At 64.4% G+C, this 16,947-nt stretch overlaps 3 protein-coding genes across 5 annotated transcripts; 2 read left to right on the top strand and 1 right to left on the bottom strand.

Moving 5' to 3' along the window:
• Window positions 1-686: 686 nt before the first annotated feature.
• On the bottom strand, window positions 687-2,672 carry SSNA1 (SS nuclear autoantigen 1). The gene is made up of 3 exons (XM_022578079.3): window positions 1,936-2,672; window positions 1,260-1,459; window positions 687-920 (listed from the first exon to the last, which is right to left on the bottom strand). The coding sequence occupies exons 1-3, from the start codon at window positions 1,985-1,987 to the stop codon at window positions 813-815; spliced, it is 360 nt and encodes a 119-aa protein (XP_022433787.1). The 5' UTR covers window positions 1,988-2,672; the 3' UTR covers window positions 687-812.
• ANAPC2 (anaphase promoting complex subunit 2) lies at window positions 2,088-12,626 on the top strand. 3 transcript variants are annotated; one of them, XM_089914052.1, is made up of 13 exons: window positions 2,088-2,266; window positions 2,542-3,179; window positions 4,137-4,269; window positions 5,269-5,443; window positions 5,588-5,707; window positions 6,040-6,157; window positions 6,808-6,989; window positions 7,341-7,482; window positions 7,848-7,923; window positions 8,007-8,210; window positions 11,681-11,810; window positions 12,028-12,263; window positions 12,356-12,626. In XM_089914052.1, the coding sequence occupies exons 1-13, from the start codon at window positions 2,156-2,158 to the stop codon at window positions 12,566-12,568; spliced, it is 2,478 nt and encodes an 825-aa protein (XP_089770178.1). In that variant the 5' UTR covers window positions 2,088-2,155; the 3' UTR covers window positions 12,569-12,626. The 3 variants fall into 3 exon arrangements, with proteins under 3 accessions (XP_089770178.1, XP_022433785.1, XP_089770179.1); XM_022578077.3 differs by having other exon boundaries at window positions 2,090-2,266; window positions 2,557-3,179; XM_089914053.1 differs by having other exon boundaries at window positions 2,097-2,266; window positions 7,341-7,461.
• Window positions 12,627-12,804: 178 nt separating this feature from the next.
• Window positions 12,805-16,771, top strand: TMEM210 (transmembrane protein 210). The gene is made up of 4 exons (XM_022577951.3): window positions 12,805-15,582; window positions 15,746-15,881; window positions 16,099-16,128; window positions 16,300-16,771. Exons 1-4 carry the CDS (start codon window positions 15,495-15,497, stop codon window positions 16,484-16,486), a joined length of 441 nt encoding a protein of 146 aa, XP_022433659.1. The 5' UTR covers window positions 12,805-15,494; the 3' UTR covers window positions 16,487-16,771.
• Window positions 16,772-16,947: the final 176 nt, after the last annotated feature.

Raw genomic sequence — 16,947 nt, 5'->3', positions numbered from 1 at the left:
AAGGCAGGGCCCTGGGCTGCATGGGAGACTGGCCTGTGACCAGAGAGTGGGAGCAGGGGTGCTGCTGTCCGGCAGATTCTGGAATTACTGAGCTGGGGTGCAGCCACTCCCAGGGGACCTGAGCGCAGGAAGAGCGTCTCCTTGGGCCAGGCCTTATGCTAGAAACCAGGACCAGTGGCCCTGATGGGAGAGGTGGGTGACGGGGGTCACATGAAACGCTTAGGGGCACCCTTAGCTCTGAACGCAAGGCCGGTCACAGAGAAAGCCATCCCTTCACGGAGGAGCCGTATTACAACTGGACAAGGATTCGTATTTTGATTCTAGGGGGGCCCGGCAGCCCCACACTCCTGACACAGGCAGCAGGCTGACGTGGATCTTTACAAAGACAATCTTTACTGACAGTCACAGGCCCCAGGCAAGCTCTGAGGTGAAGGAGGGCCCCAGCCCCTCCCACACTTGCCTGGACACCTGCGGGCCGAGGGAGGGGTGACAGGACTCCCAAGGTGCTGAGACCAGAAGTGGGACTTCCCCGCGGCCCCAGGCTGGTGTGGAGGCCTCAGTGGGACCCTGAGTAGAGCTGCCCTCCCCAGCGCCTGTGTGAGCTCAGAGCCAGGATCCCCACCTGGTGGGCTACGCTCAGGTCTTTCCTGTCACCCAGAGCCAGTGAAGGTTGGCAGCTGCCTCTTGGCACCCCAGACAACAAGAGGGAAACGCTGCTGCCGTGAAGGACAAAGACGCTTTGAAGACAGACTTGCCGGGGGCTGAGCCGTAGAGGAGGCGCAGTGGAGGCAGGCCCTCCGCCTCTGGCCCCATCAGCTGTCCTTGCCTCCGCTGCTCCTCTGCTCGGGGGCTGCGGCCTTGGTCAGGTTCCCCGCTTCCCTCTTCAGGACACTAAGCAGAGTCTGCGAGCTCTCCAGGATCTGCGAACAGAGACACCAGCCGGTTAGCACTGCTCCTCCTGTTGGAAAGCTCCCGCGGCCCGGCCCCCCTCCCGGGCCAGAGCCTGTCTCCCCTCTGCGTCTGGCCCAAAGCCCCTTCCTCACACCCTGGGAAGCCAGGCTGAGGTCATGGCTCCTGCTGCTGCTCTGCGGCTCACAGTCCGGAACCCGCTACGCGGTGATGAGTATGGTGCCGACAACAAGACCCAGGTCACTCTGAGCGCGGTATTGTCACCACGGGGGGCCTACAACCTGTCTAGGCACCCCTGGGCCAGAAACCCTTGACGGGCTCGGCCCAGCACGCGGGCCCCCGAGCCCCACCTTGAGGTAGGCAGCCTCCGTCTCCGCAATGGTCCGATCGAACTCGTTCCGAGAGGCTATCTTGCGAGCCAGGTTCTCGTTGACTCGGGCCAGCTTCTCCGTCAGCTGCCTCACCTCATTCTGCAGCCGCTGCTTCTCCTCCTCTTCCTGCTGGATCTGCCGGCACAACTCCTCCCGCTTCTGACACAGCTCTTCGATGCCTAGGGTGGGCCGAGAGAGACAGGCGCGGTGGGCCCAGAGCAGAATGGGGAGCACCGCCCCTCCAGCTCTGGAGCCCCCTGCTCTGGAGGAGAGAAGGCTAGTGGATAGTGGAGGACCCGGGTGCCGGATGGGCCACCTTTCGCCCGAGCCAGGCCAATGTCCTGCGTCCGAGAAGTCTCAGAGTTAAGGAAAGCACCGCGCGAGGCTCGAGGCGCGAGGCCGGGAGGCCGTGCGTACTCAAGCCCATCGTCCTCTGCTCACTCCACAGATACCTAGCCCTCGGGGCGGGCCACAACGCGGCTGTGCACTGGGCAGGTCCGCACGGCGTCCGCGCCGCCCCGGCCCGCAAAGCCGCGCACGGACCGTACAACACGCTCGGCCGCGCGCTGCGGGCCAGCTACTGCCCGGGACCGCAGGCCGGCGAGCCCCACGCCCTCCCAGCCTGCCCGGCGGGCCCCACCGCTCGGCCGCTCACACTTGACCAGCTCGTTGTTGTAGTTCTGCAGCGCCGCGCCCTGCTGGGTCATGGTCGCCGTCCGGGGTCCCGGCCGCTCCAACCGCCGTTACCGCATCCGGGCCCGCGCCTGCGCACTGCCTACAGACGGCGAGTCCACGGTGTACGTCACCGCCGCGCGCCTCTCGTTTGCGTCATCGCCGCGCGCCGCGCCGGCGGCTCTAGGAGCTGGTGGGAGCAGATGGCGGCGGCGGAAGCGGCGGCGCACAATGACCCCGGACCTGCCCAAGAGCTGCTGGTGGCCTGGAATACCGTGAGCACCGGACTGGTGCCGCCGGCCGCTCTGGGACTGGTGAGGCCCGAGAAGAGGGCAGCGGGCCCGTGCGGGGTTCCCGGGACCCTGCGCGTCCACTCTCGGGTTCATTCGGATCCCTCCGCCCGCTTCTGTCCAGCTTGTTTCCCCCAGAGTCCTTTGTTGTTCCACAGCCTGTCCCTAAGCGTGGGCCCTGCATCCGTGCGACGAAGGGCGGCGGGGTTTCCGTAGCCTCCCCTGTGCTTTGTCCCTTTCCTGTCTATCTTCGTCTGTCCCTGCTTTCTCCACCTCTGCGCTGTGTTCTCTTCTTACAGTTTTCTGTACTCCAGGCATCCTCCCGGACCAGCGGTGCGGTCCCTCCAAAGGAGGAGGAGCTTCGGGCGGCGGTGGAGGTTCTCAGGGGCCACGGTCTGCACTCGGTCCTGGAGGAGTGGTTCGCAGAGGTGCTGCAGAACGACCTGCAGGCTAACATATCTCTCGAGTTCTGGAATGCCGTCTCCCAACGTGAGAACTGTGCAGACGAGCCCCAGTGCCTTCTGCTGCTCCTCGATGCTTTTGGGCTCCTGGAGAGCCGCTTGGATCCTTACCTGCGTAGTCTAGAGCTCCTGGAGAAATGGACTCGCCTGGGCTTGCTTATGGGCACCGGTGCTCAGGGGCTTCGGGAAAAGGTTCATACCACGTTGCGGGGCGTCTTGTTCTTTTCCACTCCCAAAACTTTTCAGGAGATGATCCAGCGCCTCTATGGGCGCTTTTTGAGAGTTTACATGCAGAGTAAGAGAAGAGGAGAAGGAGGAACCGACCCCGAACTGGAGGGGGAATTGGACAGCAGATACGCCCGCCGCCGGTACTACCGCCTTCTGCAGAGCCCACTCTGTGCGGGATGTGGCAGTGACAAGCAGCAGTGCTGGTGCCGCCAGGCGCTGGAGCAGTTCCACCAGCTCAGCCAAGTCCTGTGAGTACTTGTGCCTGCGTGGCCGTGCCCCGTTCCTCCTGGCTCCTGCTTGCCCCTCTGGGTCCAGCTGGCCCCTGCAGAGAGCTGCTGAGCTGGCTGGGGGTCTCTGCCACCTGTCCTGGTAGCCAAAGAGAGGGTCCCCAGGATCCGTGTGTTGTGAGTTTTTACCTTTCACCCTGGACACAGGTGCACCTGTCACTCGCCCTAGCTCAGGGTTTCACGCTTTGCTTATGCTAAGATTCCACGTGATTCTAAATTTCCTGGGCTGTGCAGAGTTTTGCTGTGCTGTTTGTAGGCTCTCAGGAGAGGAATGATGTTTATCCTATGGTTGCAAAAGGCGTGACTGTTCTTTTTTGTCTCTAGAACAAGTGAGAGATTAAATCAACGTGCTGGGCAAACTAATTGCCCTTCTGGCCCGTCGAGGAGGAAAAGATTTTGTTGTCAGAGCCAGGTCCTGTCATGTGGTCCTTCAGCTCTCTGTGGTCACTTATGATGATTTTGTCACTTTGAGTGAAGTGGCAGCAGTGCAGCTGTTAGATAGTTTCTTGGCTGGACTGAGGGTGTGACCGGATCCACAGAAGCTTCGTTCTCTCAGAAGCCTTTGTCCTCACAGATCGGCATCTGCACCAAAGGCACAGACAGCTGCATCTGTGTCTGTGGGGTCAGGGTAGTGACGTATTTAGCCGTTGTCTCAGGGCTGTTTCTGGGAGGTGAGCCTTGGCCCCAGTAGCCAGACGTGCTGACCACGTGGGGAAGGCTAGTGTCCCGGCCTGAGCAGGGAGGCCGGCTGGGGGGGCGGGCGGTCGCTGGCCAGTGCTTGTCTTCACAGCAGCTTTTCCTCAAAGCCTCTGGTGCAGCTGTGCCCCCGGCGGGAGAGCTGTGCGCGGCGCGTGCTGGGGTGGGGTTGGGCGCGTGTGCGCGCGCTCTGCGTTCTCCACGGGCAGGGCTCTCCTCCAGACACAGGCTCAGTCTGCTGGAGCGGGTCAGCGCCGAGGCTGTGACTACCACGCTGCACCAAGTGACCCGAGAGAGGATGGAGGACCGCTGCCGGGGCGAGTATGAGCGCTCCTTCCTGCGTGAGTTCCACAAGGTGAGGACCCCCCGCGGGCTGTGTCCTCGTGGATTAGAGGTTTCTGGCAAAACTGACACCTCGGTTTTAGAAATGGCCAGAGCGTGGAGAGCCGGGTGCGTCAGGACGTTGCTGGTGCTGGAAGTCGTCTTGGTGCTGGGTGGAGGCCAGTTATTCTGGGCCCGTCCTGGTGGAAGCAAGAGCCTGTGACGTGTTTAGTGAGGTCTTCGCGGGGCCACGTTGGCTGGAGGCCGTGCCAAGGTCTGGGGTATCCCAGTGGGGGGCCTCGGGGGCATCCACGCTGTTGGGACATGGTCTGGGATCTGCTCTGGGCTGCACAGAGTCGAGGAAGAGCTGCACCCAACCACGGGGGGGCCTCAGCCCGCTCCCACTTCCCAGCTGCTCCCCTCCCCTGCTCTTGCTCTTGCTCTCTGTTTCCTGAGGGTGCAGGTAAGCTGTGGGGATGAGGGGTGGTGTTCGAATCAAGTGTCCCTGCTACGGGGCGGGGGGGCGGTGTGTGCAGCTGGAGGTCTGGCGGGTAGCTGTGCCGTGCCTAGGCGGCACATCGTCCGGGTGCTCTTTCCGGTGGCTGGGCGGCCGTGGGAAGACATGTACACGCTCAGGTCCGTGTGGTAGGGTGTCCTGTAGATTTCATGTGCACGGGCTCAGAAGCGTTCCCGCTAGGTGCCGTGGGTTGTGCGTGGGGGGGTCTCGTTGTGCATGGGACCCCCAGGGTGTGTCCATCCGCTCAGATGTAGCATCCTGTGTCAGAGCCACTGTTGCTGGGGATGAGCACGGGTGCTGGTGTTTGTGGAAGGGGCCTGGGTGTGTGTTGGTGGAGGCCCTGCGAGGCCTCCTTTGGGCCCCTTGTCCTGCTGATTTTAACGTGCTCCTGGTCTTCAGAGTAGGTGGCCTCGGGGGCTCCCAGGGCCCAGCCAGAGGGGCGGGTAGCTGTGTGGCTTCTCCTCGTCCTGTTCTGGGCTTGGCCCCCAGAGTCCCACACTTGTGTTCTCCCGACAGTGGATTGAGAGGGTGGTTGGCTGGCTGGGCAAGGTGTTCCTGCAGGACGGCCCCAGCAGGCCTGCGTCCCCAGAGGCTGGGAGCTCCCTGCGCCGGTGGCGCTGCCACGTGCAGAGGTTCTTCTATCGCACCTACGCCAGCCTGCGCATCGAGGAGCTCTTCAGCATCATCCGAGGTCAGCCCCACCTGCCAGGGAGCCGCCTTCCTGCGCCTCTGCCCTTCAGCTCATTGAGGGTGGGGCGGCGGGCACATCTGGGCCCTTTGCTCACAGTGCGTGCTCGCCACATGTGCACGTGCCAGGACCAGCCTCTCCCCGCAGACTTCCCGGACTCCCGGCCGGCCGTGGAAGACCTCAAGTACTGCCTGGAGAGGACCGACCAGAGGCCGCAGCTTCTTGTGTCCCTCAAGGCTGCCCTGGAGACGCGACTCCTCCACCCAGGTGCCGCCGGGGCGAGGCCCACCCGCCATTCACCCTCAGGGCCCGGATCTGGAAGCCCAGGCCTGGGGCCTGTGGAGGGAGTGGGTTTAGAGGCAGTTTTGTGTGGTCCTTCGGGGACAGGGGCAGTGCCAGGTCCCTTTAGAACAGACCCCACTTTGCAAGGGCAGAAAGCGAGTGAGTGCAGGGGTAGCGACGGGGACAGCTCCCTGCAGATCACGCGGGTCTCCTGGGGGTGAGGTGGGACTTGCAGGTCGCCTGACCAGGGTGGCTGCCTCCGTGTCCCTGTGTTGCCTGGGCCCTTCTGTGATGGAGCTTTCCCGTCCCGGCCGTAGGCGTGAATACGTGTGACATCATCACCCTGTACATTTCCGCCATCAAGGCGCTGCGTGTGCTGGATCCCTCCATGGTTGTCTTGGAGGTGGCCTGTGAGCCCATTCGCCGCTACCTGAGGTGAGCTCCAGGGCCCCACTCGTGCAGCTGCACTCCCCGTGGGTCTTGCTGCAGCCAGAGGGGTGTGGTCCTTGGGGAGCCAGGGACGCTCCATGTCCCCTCCTGGGCCGGGCAGCTCAGGCTGGGCTCCTTCCTCCTGCCAGCGCTGGTTCCCACGCCTGTGGCCCAGGGTCACCAGGCCCGTGTGCAGGCCGCGGGGCCCACACCAGCACAGACAGGTGGCCCTGCTCGCTTTGCCTCGCGCCAGCCTGGCTCCAGGACTGACGGGAAGGGTGGGGCCTTGCGTTGCTGGCCTTCTACCGAGAGGAGCAGAGCCTCTCGGGCTGTCTGCCGGGGGATGTGTTTGAGCAGGCGCCACGCACAGCCACCCAGAAACCCCTAAGCGCACAGTGGAGGCTCGGGGATGGGGCCGGGCAGCGTCTGGAGCTGCCCTGACTCAGGCCTGCTGCCTCCTGGCCGGGCATGGCCTGGCCTTGTGTCTGTTGTCTCAGCTCCTCCTCCTAGGAAATGATTTAGCTTTAGGGGTGGCGGGGCGGGGGAGGGAGTGTCACGGGCTTGCCTTTAGCACGTGACTGACGGCCCTGGCTGCAGGGGTCAGGCGGGGTCCCGTGTTCAGGTGGGACAGGCGGTGAGGGGCTCGTGCCTGACAGGACGCGGGAGGACACGGTGCGGCAGATCGTGGCAGGGCTGACCGGGGACTCGGATGGGACGGGGGACTTGGCTGTTGAGCTGTCCAAGACGGACCCGGCCAGCCTGGAGACCGGCCAGGACAGCGAGGATGACTCCGGCGAGCCAGAGGACTGGGTTCCCGACCCTGTGGACGCGGATCCAGGTCAGCGCCTGCCGGCCCTGCTGCCAGGCTCTGGATTTCGGGGGGTAGTCCAGTCGGGCAGGTGCTCTGGTCTCCAGTCTGTTGCCACGTGGGCTCTGGAGCTCCAGGGGATCCATGGTCAGAGTGTAACCCCGCCTGGTTCCCCAGGGTTCTCCACCTGGCTTGGGTGGTGTCCCCGCCCAGACCCGTGGGAGGGTGCCCTGCCTGCCTCACCTGCTTCTGCCGCTTCAGCTGGAGAAGGAGTGGGTTTTCGGCATCCCCACCTCATGGGCTTGGCCGGGCACGAGCTGCCTGGCACCATCTGTGCCGCCTCCGTGTCTGAGAGGCGCCGGTGGTGCCCGTGCCGTGCAGGGAAGTCCAGCTCTAAGCGGCGCTCCTCGGACGTCATCAGCCTGCTGGTCAGCATCTACGGCAGCAAGGACCTCTTCATCAACGAGTACCGCTCGCTGCTGGCCGACCGCCTGCTGCACCAGTTCAGTTTCAGCCCCGAGCGGTGAGGCCTGTGAGGTGCCACTCCGGGTCCCCAGGGAGGGGTGGCCTTCACTCGCAGTGGCTGCTCTCTGTTAGCCCTGGTGCACATCGGGGATGCGCTGGGTCCCCGAAACTGGGCGGGGACTGACCTGTGCTTGGCCTCTGCCCCCCGGGGGAGGGGGGGCCTGGGGGCAGCCGAGGAGCCTGGGGCGGTAGGTCCCAGGGCTTCCGGCCCTCCTGGGGTGGAGTGGGCACAGGGCTCCCACCTCTCCTCCTGGGCTGGGGGTGTCCCTGCTCCGGGGATGGGGGGATGGGGGGGCAGTGTCGCTCTGTAGGTGCCAGTTGGGGTGGGGGCACACCGCAGCCCTCAGAGTTGCGTCCTTCCAGAGAGATCCGCAACGTGGAGCTGCTGAAGCTGCGCTTTGGCGAGGCCCCAATGCATTTCTGCGAGGTCATGCTCAAGGTAGGTGCCTGGGGCTCCCCGCCACCGCCTGGCCCCTACCCCTGTCAGTCCCGGACCTTCAGGAGGCCCCGTCTCCCCCACAGGATATGGCAGATTCGCGCCGCATCAATGCCAACATCCGTGAGGAGGATGAGAAGCGGCCCGCAGAGGAGCAGCCGCCGTTCGGGGTCTACGCCGTTATCCTCTCCAGCGAGTTCTGGCCGCCCTTCAAGGATGAGAAGCTGGAGGTTCCCGAGGACATCAGGGAGGCCCTGGAGGTGTACTGCAGAAAGTACGAGAAGCTGAAGGTATGGCCGCGCCGCTGGGGCACCGGCACCTCGGACGAGTCCCTCCCCTCCCCTCCTGGGAGCCTGTCTGTGCAGGTGTGCACTCTCTGCACACCCTCCTGTGCCCCCAAGGCGCTGGGAGTGGGCGTGTCCCTGGGCTGCCTCTTCCACCGTCCGCCCTCTTGGCCTCAGAACCAGGAGCTGGGCTGCAGGGATCGCCCCAGGGGGAGTCGGGGGCTCTGTCTCTCCCGTGGGCGTCTCCAGGTTGCTTTTGAGGTGTTTGACCTCTATGATCCTCCGCCATCTTGCCCCTCCTTGGCTTGTTTCCCTGGCAGCTGCTTTCTGGAGTGCCAGGGCACTTGGGGACCCAGACCATGCTGTCTGCTGTTAGGTCCCTGGGGCCACAGGGCTCGGCGAGGAGAAGGGGGTGTGTGGGCTGGTCAGGAGGCCGGGGGTCAGGAGGCCAGGGGCCAGGAGTGGCCGATTGGCAGAGTTCATCGCTCGTCCCCTCCAGTCCTGGCGTTGGGAGTCCAGGTGAGAGGTGTGGGCAGGTGGAGCCTGGTGTGGGCAAGGGTCCGTGGCACGGAGGACCCTCCTTCCAGGTGATGGTTCAGAGGAGCCGTGTTGGGAAAGAGGAGGGAGTTTGGGACACCTGTCCCAGGTTTCAGGGGACAGGTGGAGAAGTGGGTTCTGGGGCGTTCAGTCTGATGAGTGGGGTGTGGGGCCCTGAGAGGCCACCGGCCGGAGGAGACGCCAGGCACCCAAGCAGAGGACAGGGCCGCAGGTGTCCAGGGTGCAGACCCTGAGCCCTCGAGGGACCTGGGACACCCCTGGAGGTGGGAGCCCTCAGGACAGAGCCCCAGGAGGGCGGCAGGTGGGGCTGGGCCGGGACCCTTCCTGCCCCTGCGTGGGAGGTGGTGCTTGCTCTGTGGGGCCTCGGCGCTGCCCCGCCCCCACCCCCCAGTTGAGGACGTCCACGTGGCCCACCCGTGTGCTCGGCACCCTCCCCTGCTGCTCTGGCTGCCCTGCTGGCCTCTGCGCCGCAGCTCGCCTGCCTGGAGAGGCCCCGCCGGCTTCCTCCGCAATTCCCCCTGGGGCCTGGGGGTGTCTCAGGCGTGCCCTCCATCTCAGGCCGTGGACCCGGCATGCCAGCGCTGGAGCGGCCGGGCAGGCCCCCAGTCTGTGCCAAGAGGTCAAGCCTGTGGCCACGGTGCCTCTGCTTCCCGCCAGCCGGGCTCCTGGTCCGAGGGCTGCACTGGACACGTGCGGTGGCCGCGCCTGTGCCGTCTGCCGCTGGGCCTCGCGTGTGCCCGCTGCAGGCCGGAGTGGTTGTAAAGGTCGTGGCCTTGGAGCCAGAGAGCGTGGTTACGAGCTTTGCCAGCTGCCAGCTGTAGAGAGGTTAGCTGTCGCCCCCCTTCAGAGCTGGGGGCGTGAAGAAGGGCTCAGAGCAGCCAGTGTCCGCCAGGCCGGCCCTGACGAAGTGCCCCAGACAGGCGCCGTCGGTGCATCGGAAATTTATTGTCTCAGTTCTGGCAGCCAGCAGTTCAAAGCCAAGGTGTGGGCAGGGCCGCGCTCCCTCCAAAGGCTCCAGGGGAGGATCCTCTTGCCTCTTCCAGCTGCTGGGGCTCCAGGTGTTGTCGGCTTGTAGAGGCGTCACTCACCCCTGCATCGTGCCCCATGGCCTCTCCTGGTGTCTCTGTGTCCACGTTCTCCTCTTCTTACGGGGACACCAGTCACACTGGATTAAGGGCCCCCCACGCCAGTGTGACCTCACCTTTACTAGCTGCATCTGTAGTGACCCGACTGGCGAATAGGGTTACCTTCCGAGGCACCGGGGCTGAGGACTTTAACTTCATTTGTGGAGGTCACAGTTCAGCCTGTGAGAGTCTACTCTCTGGCCCCCCAAATTCACGTTCTTCTCACGTGCAAGATACATTTAGCCACGTCCAGCGTCCCCAAATTTTAACCATTCTGCTACCAACTCAAAGTCCCAGATCTCTAAGTCAGGTCAGGGTGAGAGCTGGGGCACAATTCTCCTTCAGCTGTAAACCTATGAATAAATCTCTCTCTGCTTCCGAAGTCCAGTGGTGGGACAGGTGTTGGGCAGACACCTGCCCTCCAAAAGGGAGATACTGGAAGGAAGGGAGGGTTCCCAGGCCCTAAGCAAATCTGAATTCCACTGGAGGAAATTCCACTCCATCTGGCTGGGTGCCAGTCTTCTCTGCCCTCGGGGGCAGCCCCACCCTGCCAGGCCAGGCCTCTGCAGCACGGCCCTGCCCTCGGAGTCATGCTCTCCCTTTGGCCATCCCTCCCTTTCCACCCAGGCTGGCATCGTTTCCACTGCTATTAAATTCTCAGGAGCCTTGTTGGCCTCCGTACAGTTCTCGGCGTCCAGTCCGTGGGCCTGGGGGCTCTCACACCTCTACTGGCCCCTCTCTGTCCTGGCTCCTGGGCACTGCTGGTTGGTGCCATCTTGACACAGGTCACCTCTAGGGCCATACAGGCTCTGTCTGCAGAGCACACAGCAAGATGTGCAAATCCCCCAGTGCTGCTGGCTCCTTTCTGCTCACCAGGTCCTCCCTCGGTTTTCCCTCTCAATTCACTACGAGCGGTGAGGAGAAAGCAGGCTGCACCTTCCATACTTTGCTTGGAAATCTCAACCTAACGTCCAGGTTCCTCCCTCGCGAGTTCTGCTTTCCACCCAGCAGAGCACGTCTCTGCCGCCGTGTGACGGGTCGCCTTTCCTCCCATCTCCGGTGATGTGTTCCTTGCTTCAACAGGCCTCATTGGAATGGCCTTTCCTGTCTGTGTTTCTACCAGTAGCCTCTCCAGGGCAACCCAGGATTTTATGAGCCTGCAGCTCAAAACTTTCCCAGCCTTCCCCATCCCCCAACACCACAGCCACGTCCACGTGTTCTAAAAAGGTATTTGCTACAGCAGCACCTTCCCCTCCAGCTGAAGTCTGTATCGCTGTCCCGTGGTGGCTGTAACAAAGTACCCACGCCAGGTGCTAAAACAGGAACTTCTCTCGGCTCTGGAGGCCAGGGTGTGAGATGGAGGTGAGGGCCTTCTGGAGGCTGCGGGCGAGTCCTCCCTGCCTCTTCCGGCCTCCAGGGGCACCTGTGTCGCTCCAGCCTCGCACGCCGTCTGCCCTCCCGCGAGGACACTTACCGAGTTAGATTAGGGTTTGCGGTACTCCAGCACGACCTCTTCTTCCCTAACGACATTTGCAAAGGCCTAGTGTCCAAGTCAGGCCACTTTCTGGGGTCCTGGGGCCAGGACGTGGACGTTTCTCTCAGAGGCGCAGGGGCCCTCGCTGTTAGGGGTGCCGGGGGAGGGGGAGGGGACTGGAGTCCCGCCGTGTGCTGGTCCCGTCGCTGCCCGCCAGGGTGGGGGCAGGTCAGGGAGCCCTTCCTCACCCGGTCCCAGGTAGCAAAGCCTTGTCCAGCTGGACCCGCTGGGTGGCCCGTGCTGACCCCAGCCCTCCCCAGGCCATGCGGACGCTCAGCTGGAAGCACACCTTGGGCCTAGTGACCATGGATGTGGAGCTGGCTGACCGTACCCTGTCCGTGGCGGTGACCCCTGTGCAGGCGGTGGTCCTGCTGTACTTCCAGGACCAAGGTGAGCCCCCAGCCGCCCTGCTCTGGCCGCGCCTCCCGGGAGGGCACCGTTCTGTGTCCGGTGGAGGGTGGAGGGTGGAGGGTGGGTGGGACCCAGGCAGCCCGAGCCATGCGGGCAGCAGCCCCCCGCGCCCCGCCCCGTCCCCCCCCACCCCCCACCCCCGCCGCTGGGGCCTGGCTGTGCCCTGAGGGTCTTGCCGGTCCTGCCCCGCCCACAGCCAGCTGGGCGCTGGAGGAGCTGAGCAAGGTGGTGAAGATGCCCGTGGCACTGCTGCGGCGGCGCGCATCAGTGTGGCTACAGCAGGGCGTGCTGCGAGAGGAGCCGGCCGGCACCTTCTCGGTGGTGGAGGAGGAGCGGCCCCAGGACCGGGACAGCATGGTGCTTGTCGACAGCGACGACGAGAGCGACTCGGGCATGGCCTCGCAGGCCGACCAGAGGGAGGAGGAGCTGCTGGTGCGCACGGGGCCCAGGCCGGGCGGGGGCGGGGGGGGGGTGTGTGCCGCCCAGCGCGGCCTGACCGCCGGCCCCGGCCGCCGTGCCCGCAGCTCTTCTGGACGTACATCCAGGCCATGCTGACCAACCTGGAGAGCCTGTCGCTGGAGCGCATCTACAGCATGCTGCGCATGTTCGTGGTCACCGGCCCCGCGCTGGCCGAGATCGACCTGCAGGAGCTCCAGGGCTTCCTGCAGAGGAAGGTGCGCGACCAGCAGCTCGTCTACTCCGCCGGCGTCTACCGCCTGCCCAAGAGCTGCGGCTGAGCCGCCGCCAGTCCCCACCCAGCCCCCAGGACGACAGTAAAGCAGACGGTTCTTCCTCCCTCCCTGTCCTGCTGGCTCTGTGGGCTTCGTGGGCATGCGGTCAGGTTCTCCCTCCAGACCAGCCTCTGACAGAGCCTGGCAGAGCCCGGGCCCCAGGAGTCGGTGGGGAGCTGCACACCTGTGTTTGGGCTCCAGGCCGGGAGTCCTGGCACGTGGTATCTCTGGGCCTCCATGGCTGACAGAGGCCCCCGTCACTCTCGTGGCTTGGGCAGGAGCTCACGGGGGGTGGGCTGTCTGGGAGATGGGCCCTCCTGGGCCGCCCCCTGAGGGACATCCAGCTCCAGCCTCACCCCTCTGGACTTTGAAAGAAGCCCTCGGGTCCCCCTCTCTCTGCCTGGCACGAGGGTCTGGCGCCCAAGTGCTGGGCTGAGAGCCCCAGGGCTGCTGCTGCGGCCCGGGGTGGGGGGCTCCATCAGAATGCATGAGGTGGGCGGGTGGCCAGGCAGCCCGTGTGAAGCCAGGAACTTCTTGCGTGTCCAGCATGGCGTGCTGCCTGGGATACGCCTAGGCTCGGGCAGCTGCAGTGCTGGGGGCTTCCAAGGAAGAGTGCTTTCAGAAAGGCCAGTTCTTTCTGTGCCCGGAGGCATGTGGTCAGGAGCGCCCAGGGGCCTCAATGTTCCTAGCACAAGATGCCGGGCCCAGTGAGTCCAGCCATCCCCAGAGCTGCAGCACAGGGCTGTTGTGTCCGGAGCACAGGGTCCTGTCCAAGGCCGGCACTGGGGGCCCCGCACTGCCCTTACTCCCAGGTCCCAGGAGGCGGGGAGGCTGTTAGCTCTGCCAGGCCCAAGGCCTTCAAAGCTGTGCTCGGTGCCACAGCCTCCGTGGCCCAGACCTTCACTTGTCCAGCGGGAACTGCTCGAGCCCGGTGGCGCTGTCCCCACGGCAACAAAGGCCCTTTGGAACGAATGTCTCCACTGCCCTGCTCCTCCCTGTGGTGCATTCCCAGGCCTGGAGCCATGCCCGCTGCCCCGCAGACACGCTGCGGCTCCCCACCAGTCTGTGCCCCGGTGCCCCCACTCCGCTCTTTGGCCTGTTCTGCTCGAGGGCCCTAGTGTCAGTCCTGCTCTGGGGCTTTTCTTTCTTCTGCTTCTTGGCTGTGCTGTGCAGTTTCTGGGACCTCGGTTCCCCACCCAGGGATTGAACCCAGGCCACAGTAGTGGAAGCCCGCAATCCGAACCCCTAAACTGCCAGGGAGCTCCCTCTAGGGCTTTTCCTTCTTGCTCCACAGGGTGGTGTTTGCTGTGGGATTTGGAGAGATTAGCTGCATAGCCTTAGCAGTTTGAGGACTCTTGACAGGCCAGTGGGTCCCTGCCTTGGGCTCCACCTGCTTGGCCCCTCCAAGGCGGGCTGCACTGTGGTCACAAGAGGGGCTTGGGACTTCCCTGGTGGCGCAGTGGTTAGGAATCCGCCTGCCAATGCAGGGGACACGGGTTTGAGCCCTGGTCCGGGAAGATCCCACATGCCGTGAAGCATCTGGGCCTGCGTGCCACAACTACTGAGCCTGTGCTCTAGAGCCCGCGAGCCACAACTACTGAGCCCGAGTGCCACAACTACTGAAGCCTGTGCACCACAACTACTGAGCCTGCGCTCTAGAGCCTGGGAGCCACAACTGCTGAGGCCCTTGCGCCTGGAGCCTGTGTTCCTCAACAGGAGAAGCCGCTGCAATGAGAAGGCCCCGCACCGCCACAAAGAGTGGCCCCGGCTCACTGGAACCAGAGAAAGCCTGCGCGCAGCGGCGAAGACCCGACACAGCCAAAAATAAATAAAATAAAAAAGTAATAAAGACACTTAAAGAAAAAAAAGAAGAGGGACTTCCTGCCTGGCACTGGGCTGGGCATGCCTTCGTCATCCTAACCAGGATGCAGACCTGCTGGACTGGCCTGGCAGGGTGGCAGTGCCAGCCGCTGGGCCGGGACACACCTGCCCTGAGTCCCTTTGGACTCAGTTTGTGGATGAGTGTGGTAAAACCCAGCGTCTCAGGCCATAGGATCACTCAACAGGTGTAGAGGTGTGCCAGGAGCTGCCACCAGGAGGGGGCACCTGTGTGAGGGTCAGGGAGGTCCCCAGTGACCAGGGGTTGGCTGCGGCCCAGCGGGGCACCCCCCACCCCCCAGTGCCCTGTGGGGTTAGCCGTGTGGGGGGGGCAGGTATTTGCTTCTGCTGCCTGGGTTTGCTCGGCAGGTCCTTAGGGGAGGAGGCTGAGTTTAACCCCAGCCATGCCAGCCTCCTGTGGACAGCGCTTGCCTGGTCTGCGAGAGGCTGCACGGGGGACAGACTGCAGCGGTCGTCGTGAGCTCTAACTGTAATGACACACTTAAGCCAGAGCCCCAGCCACCTGCTCCTTGAGGGTGTTCTGCGAAACACTGCTGGGGCCCGTATGGGGCGGTGGGTGCGTGTCCACTCCCCGGGCCTCACTTGGTCCCTGCTTGTTCCAGTCTTGGGGGGAGGGTGGTGACATCAGTCAGCTGGAGCCCAGGCCCCACCTAAGCTGCCGCAGCCCTTATCCTGACAGGGAAACTGAGGCCCAGGCTTGCCCACTATGGACCCCTCTGGGTTTCCAGGCCGCTGCCTCTGCGACCCCAGGGTCCCAAGTGCAGCCACTGCCCCTTTGCTGTGAAGCGCTCTCCTTCCAAGACCACGGCAGCCCCACCACTGCCCCTGCCTCAGATCTGACCAGGGCACTCTGGAGTGACTCCCAGGCCCCGGCCGCCCTACCTGCCCTACCTTGGGGCTGCCTGCCCAGGGCTTCTCGGAGCCCAGCACCCGAGGGCGGTGCCCAAGGCGAGGCCCTGCCCCCACCCTCCCTGCCTCACAGCTCCATTGTGAGGTCAGCGCCTTCCGATGAGTTCTGTCCAGAGGCGTGGAGATGGCCCCCTGTCCCCAGCCTGACTCCTGCCTGGTTGGCCGCTCCCTTGGCCTGATATGTTTGTCCCTTTTGCTCATCCCTGCTGCAGGTGCCTCCTTCTGTTCCCCAACCCTGTCCCCAGCCAGGGCCCCTCCCTGGTTCAGGCAGGCCAGGCGCACCCGTGTCCTTCTGGTGGCTGCCGGGGGTGGGAGGGCGGGCTTGGGGGTGACCCACTGGGAGGTGACGACAGCCCCTTGGCCCTGTCTCTGCAGCTGGAACCTACTGTGAGTGTAGCTTTGGCCTCAGTCGCGAGGCCCTCATTGCCCTGCTGGTGGTGCTGGCGGGTGTCAGCGCCAGCTGCTTCTGCGCTCTCATCATCGTGGCGGTTGGCGTCATTCGAGCCAAGGGGTGCGTGAGCCCCAGGGCCAGGGCGGGCGTGTGAGGGCTGTGGGGCCGGGCCGTCCCCCTGGGCCCTTGGTCTCGATGGGCGAGGTCACCAGGGGCTTGGGAATGGAGTCTCCCAGAATGGGATGGGGAGAGGTGTGGGGAGCACCGCTGGGCTCCTGGAGGCCAACCCCACTGTTCCCAGACTCACGCCTTACCTTTGTTCCTTCCCGCCCCTCAGTGAAACATGCCCCGGACACATGGAGAGCAGGTGAGTGACCCCGGGGGAGGACCCCCAGGGCGAGCTGTGCCCCTGCTCCCTGACCCCCCACCCCCGGGAGGTGTGGTTCACAGACACGGCAGGAGCCCCGGGTGGTTGAGGCCTCATGAGCCCATGCTGATGGCCGCCTGCAGCTAGCCTGACCTGGAGCACGCTGTGCAGGTTGGTGGGGCACTGCGGGGCTCAGGAAGATCACATGGACCTGCACGCGGTGCACATGGGGTCCCACCTCATGGCCCCTGAAATGGAGGTCTCCATGATGCCGCCCCTGGAAGATCATGGCCTCACGACCATCACCGTGGACTCGACCCTAGAGGAGCTGCCCCCACAACCCCTGCCGCCTCAGTAGGGCTTTGGGTAGCTGGGGGAAGGGGAATTAAACAGTAGTTAGCAGGTCTGCGTTGTCCTCCCTGCTGGCCCCCCTCGAGCCCTTCTGCATATGCTATTGGGGTGGGGGAGGGGTCTGCGTCGCCTCCTGTCTCTTCAGTGGGGTGCCCAGTGCCCATGCTGGGCTCCCGCTGTCCACCCTGCAGGGCAGGGAGCACACCCCTGGGGTTTCCACTTCCTGCCATCGTGGCGTCAGCCCAGCTCCTCCCTGCATCTTCCTGCTGCTTTGTCCCATGAAGCAGACAGCGCCCCCCCCGCCCCCCATGAGCCCCTGCCCATCCCACCCCCACCCCCACCCCAGGAAAATGCCGGGACAGGACCTGCAACTCTGGTGAGTCCAGAGGGAGCAGCATGCGGCAGGAGGACTTGGGCGGGTGCCCCTGCTCCACCACACTGCCTCCTCGAAGTTCCGGCAGAGTCCTT

This window comes from Delphinapterus leucas, chromosome 6 (genome assembly GCF_059928025.1).
Source record: "Delphinapterus leucas isolate spDelLeu-1000000601 "Yukka" chromosome 6, BTC_Dleu_Yukka2, whole genome shotgun sequence".
Classification (NCBI taxonomy): Eukaryota; Metazoa; Chordata; class Mammalia; order Artiodactyla; family Monodontidae; genus Delphinapterus; species Delphinapterus leucas.
The sequence above is the reverse complement of the archived record's forward strand: the minus strand, read 5'-3'. Positions and strand labels throughout refer to the sequence as shown.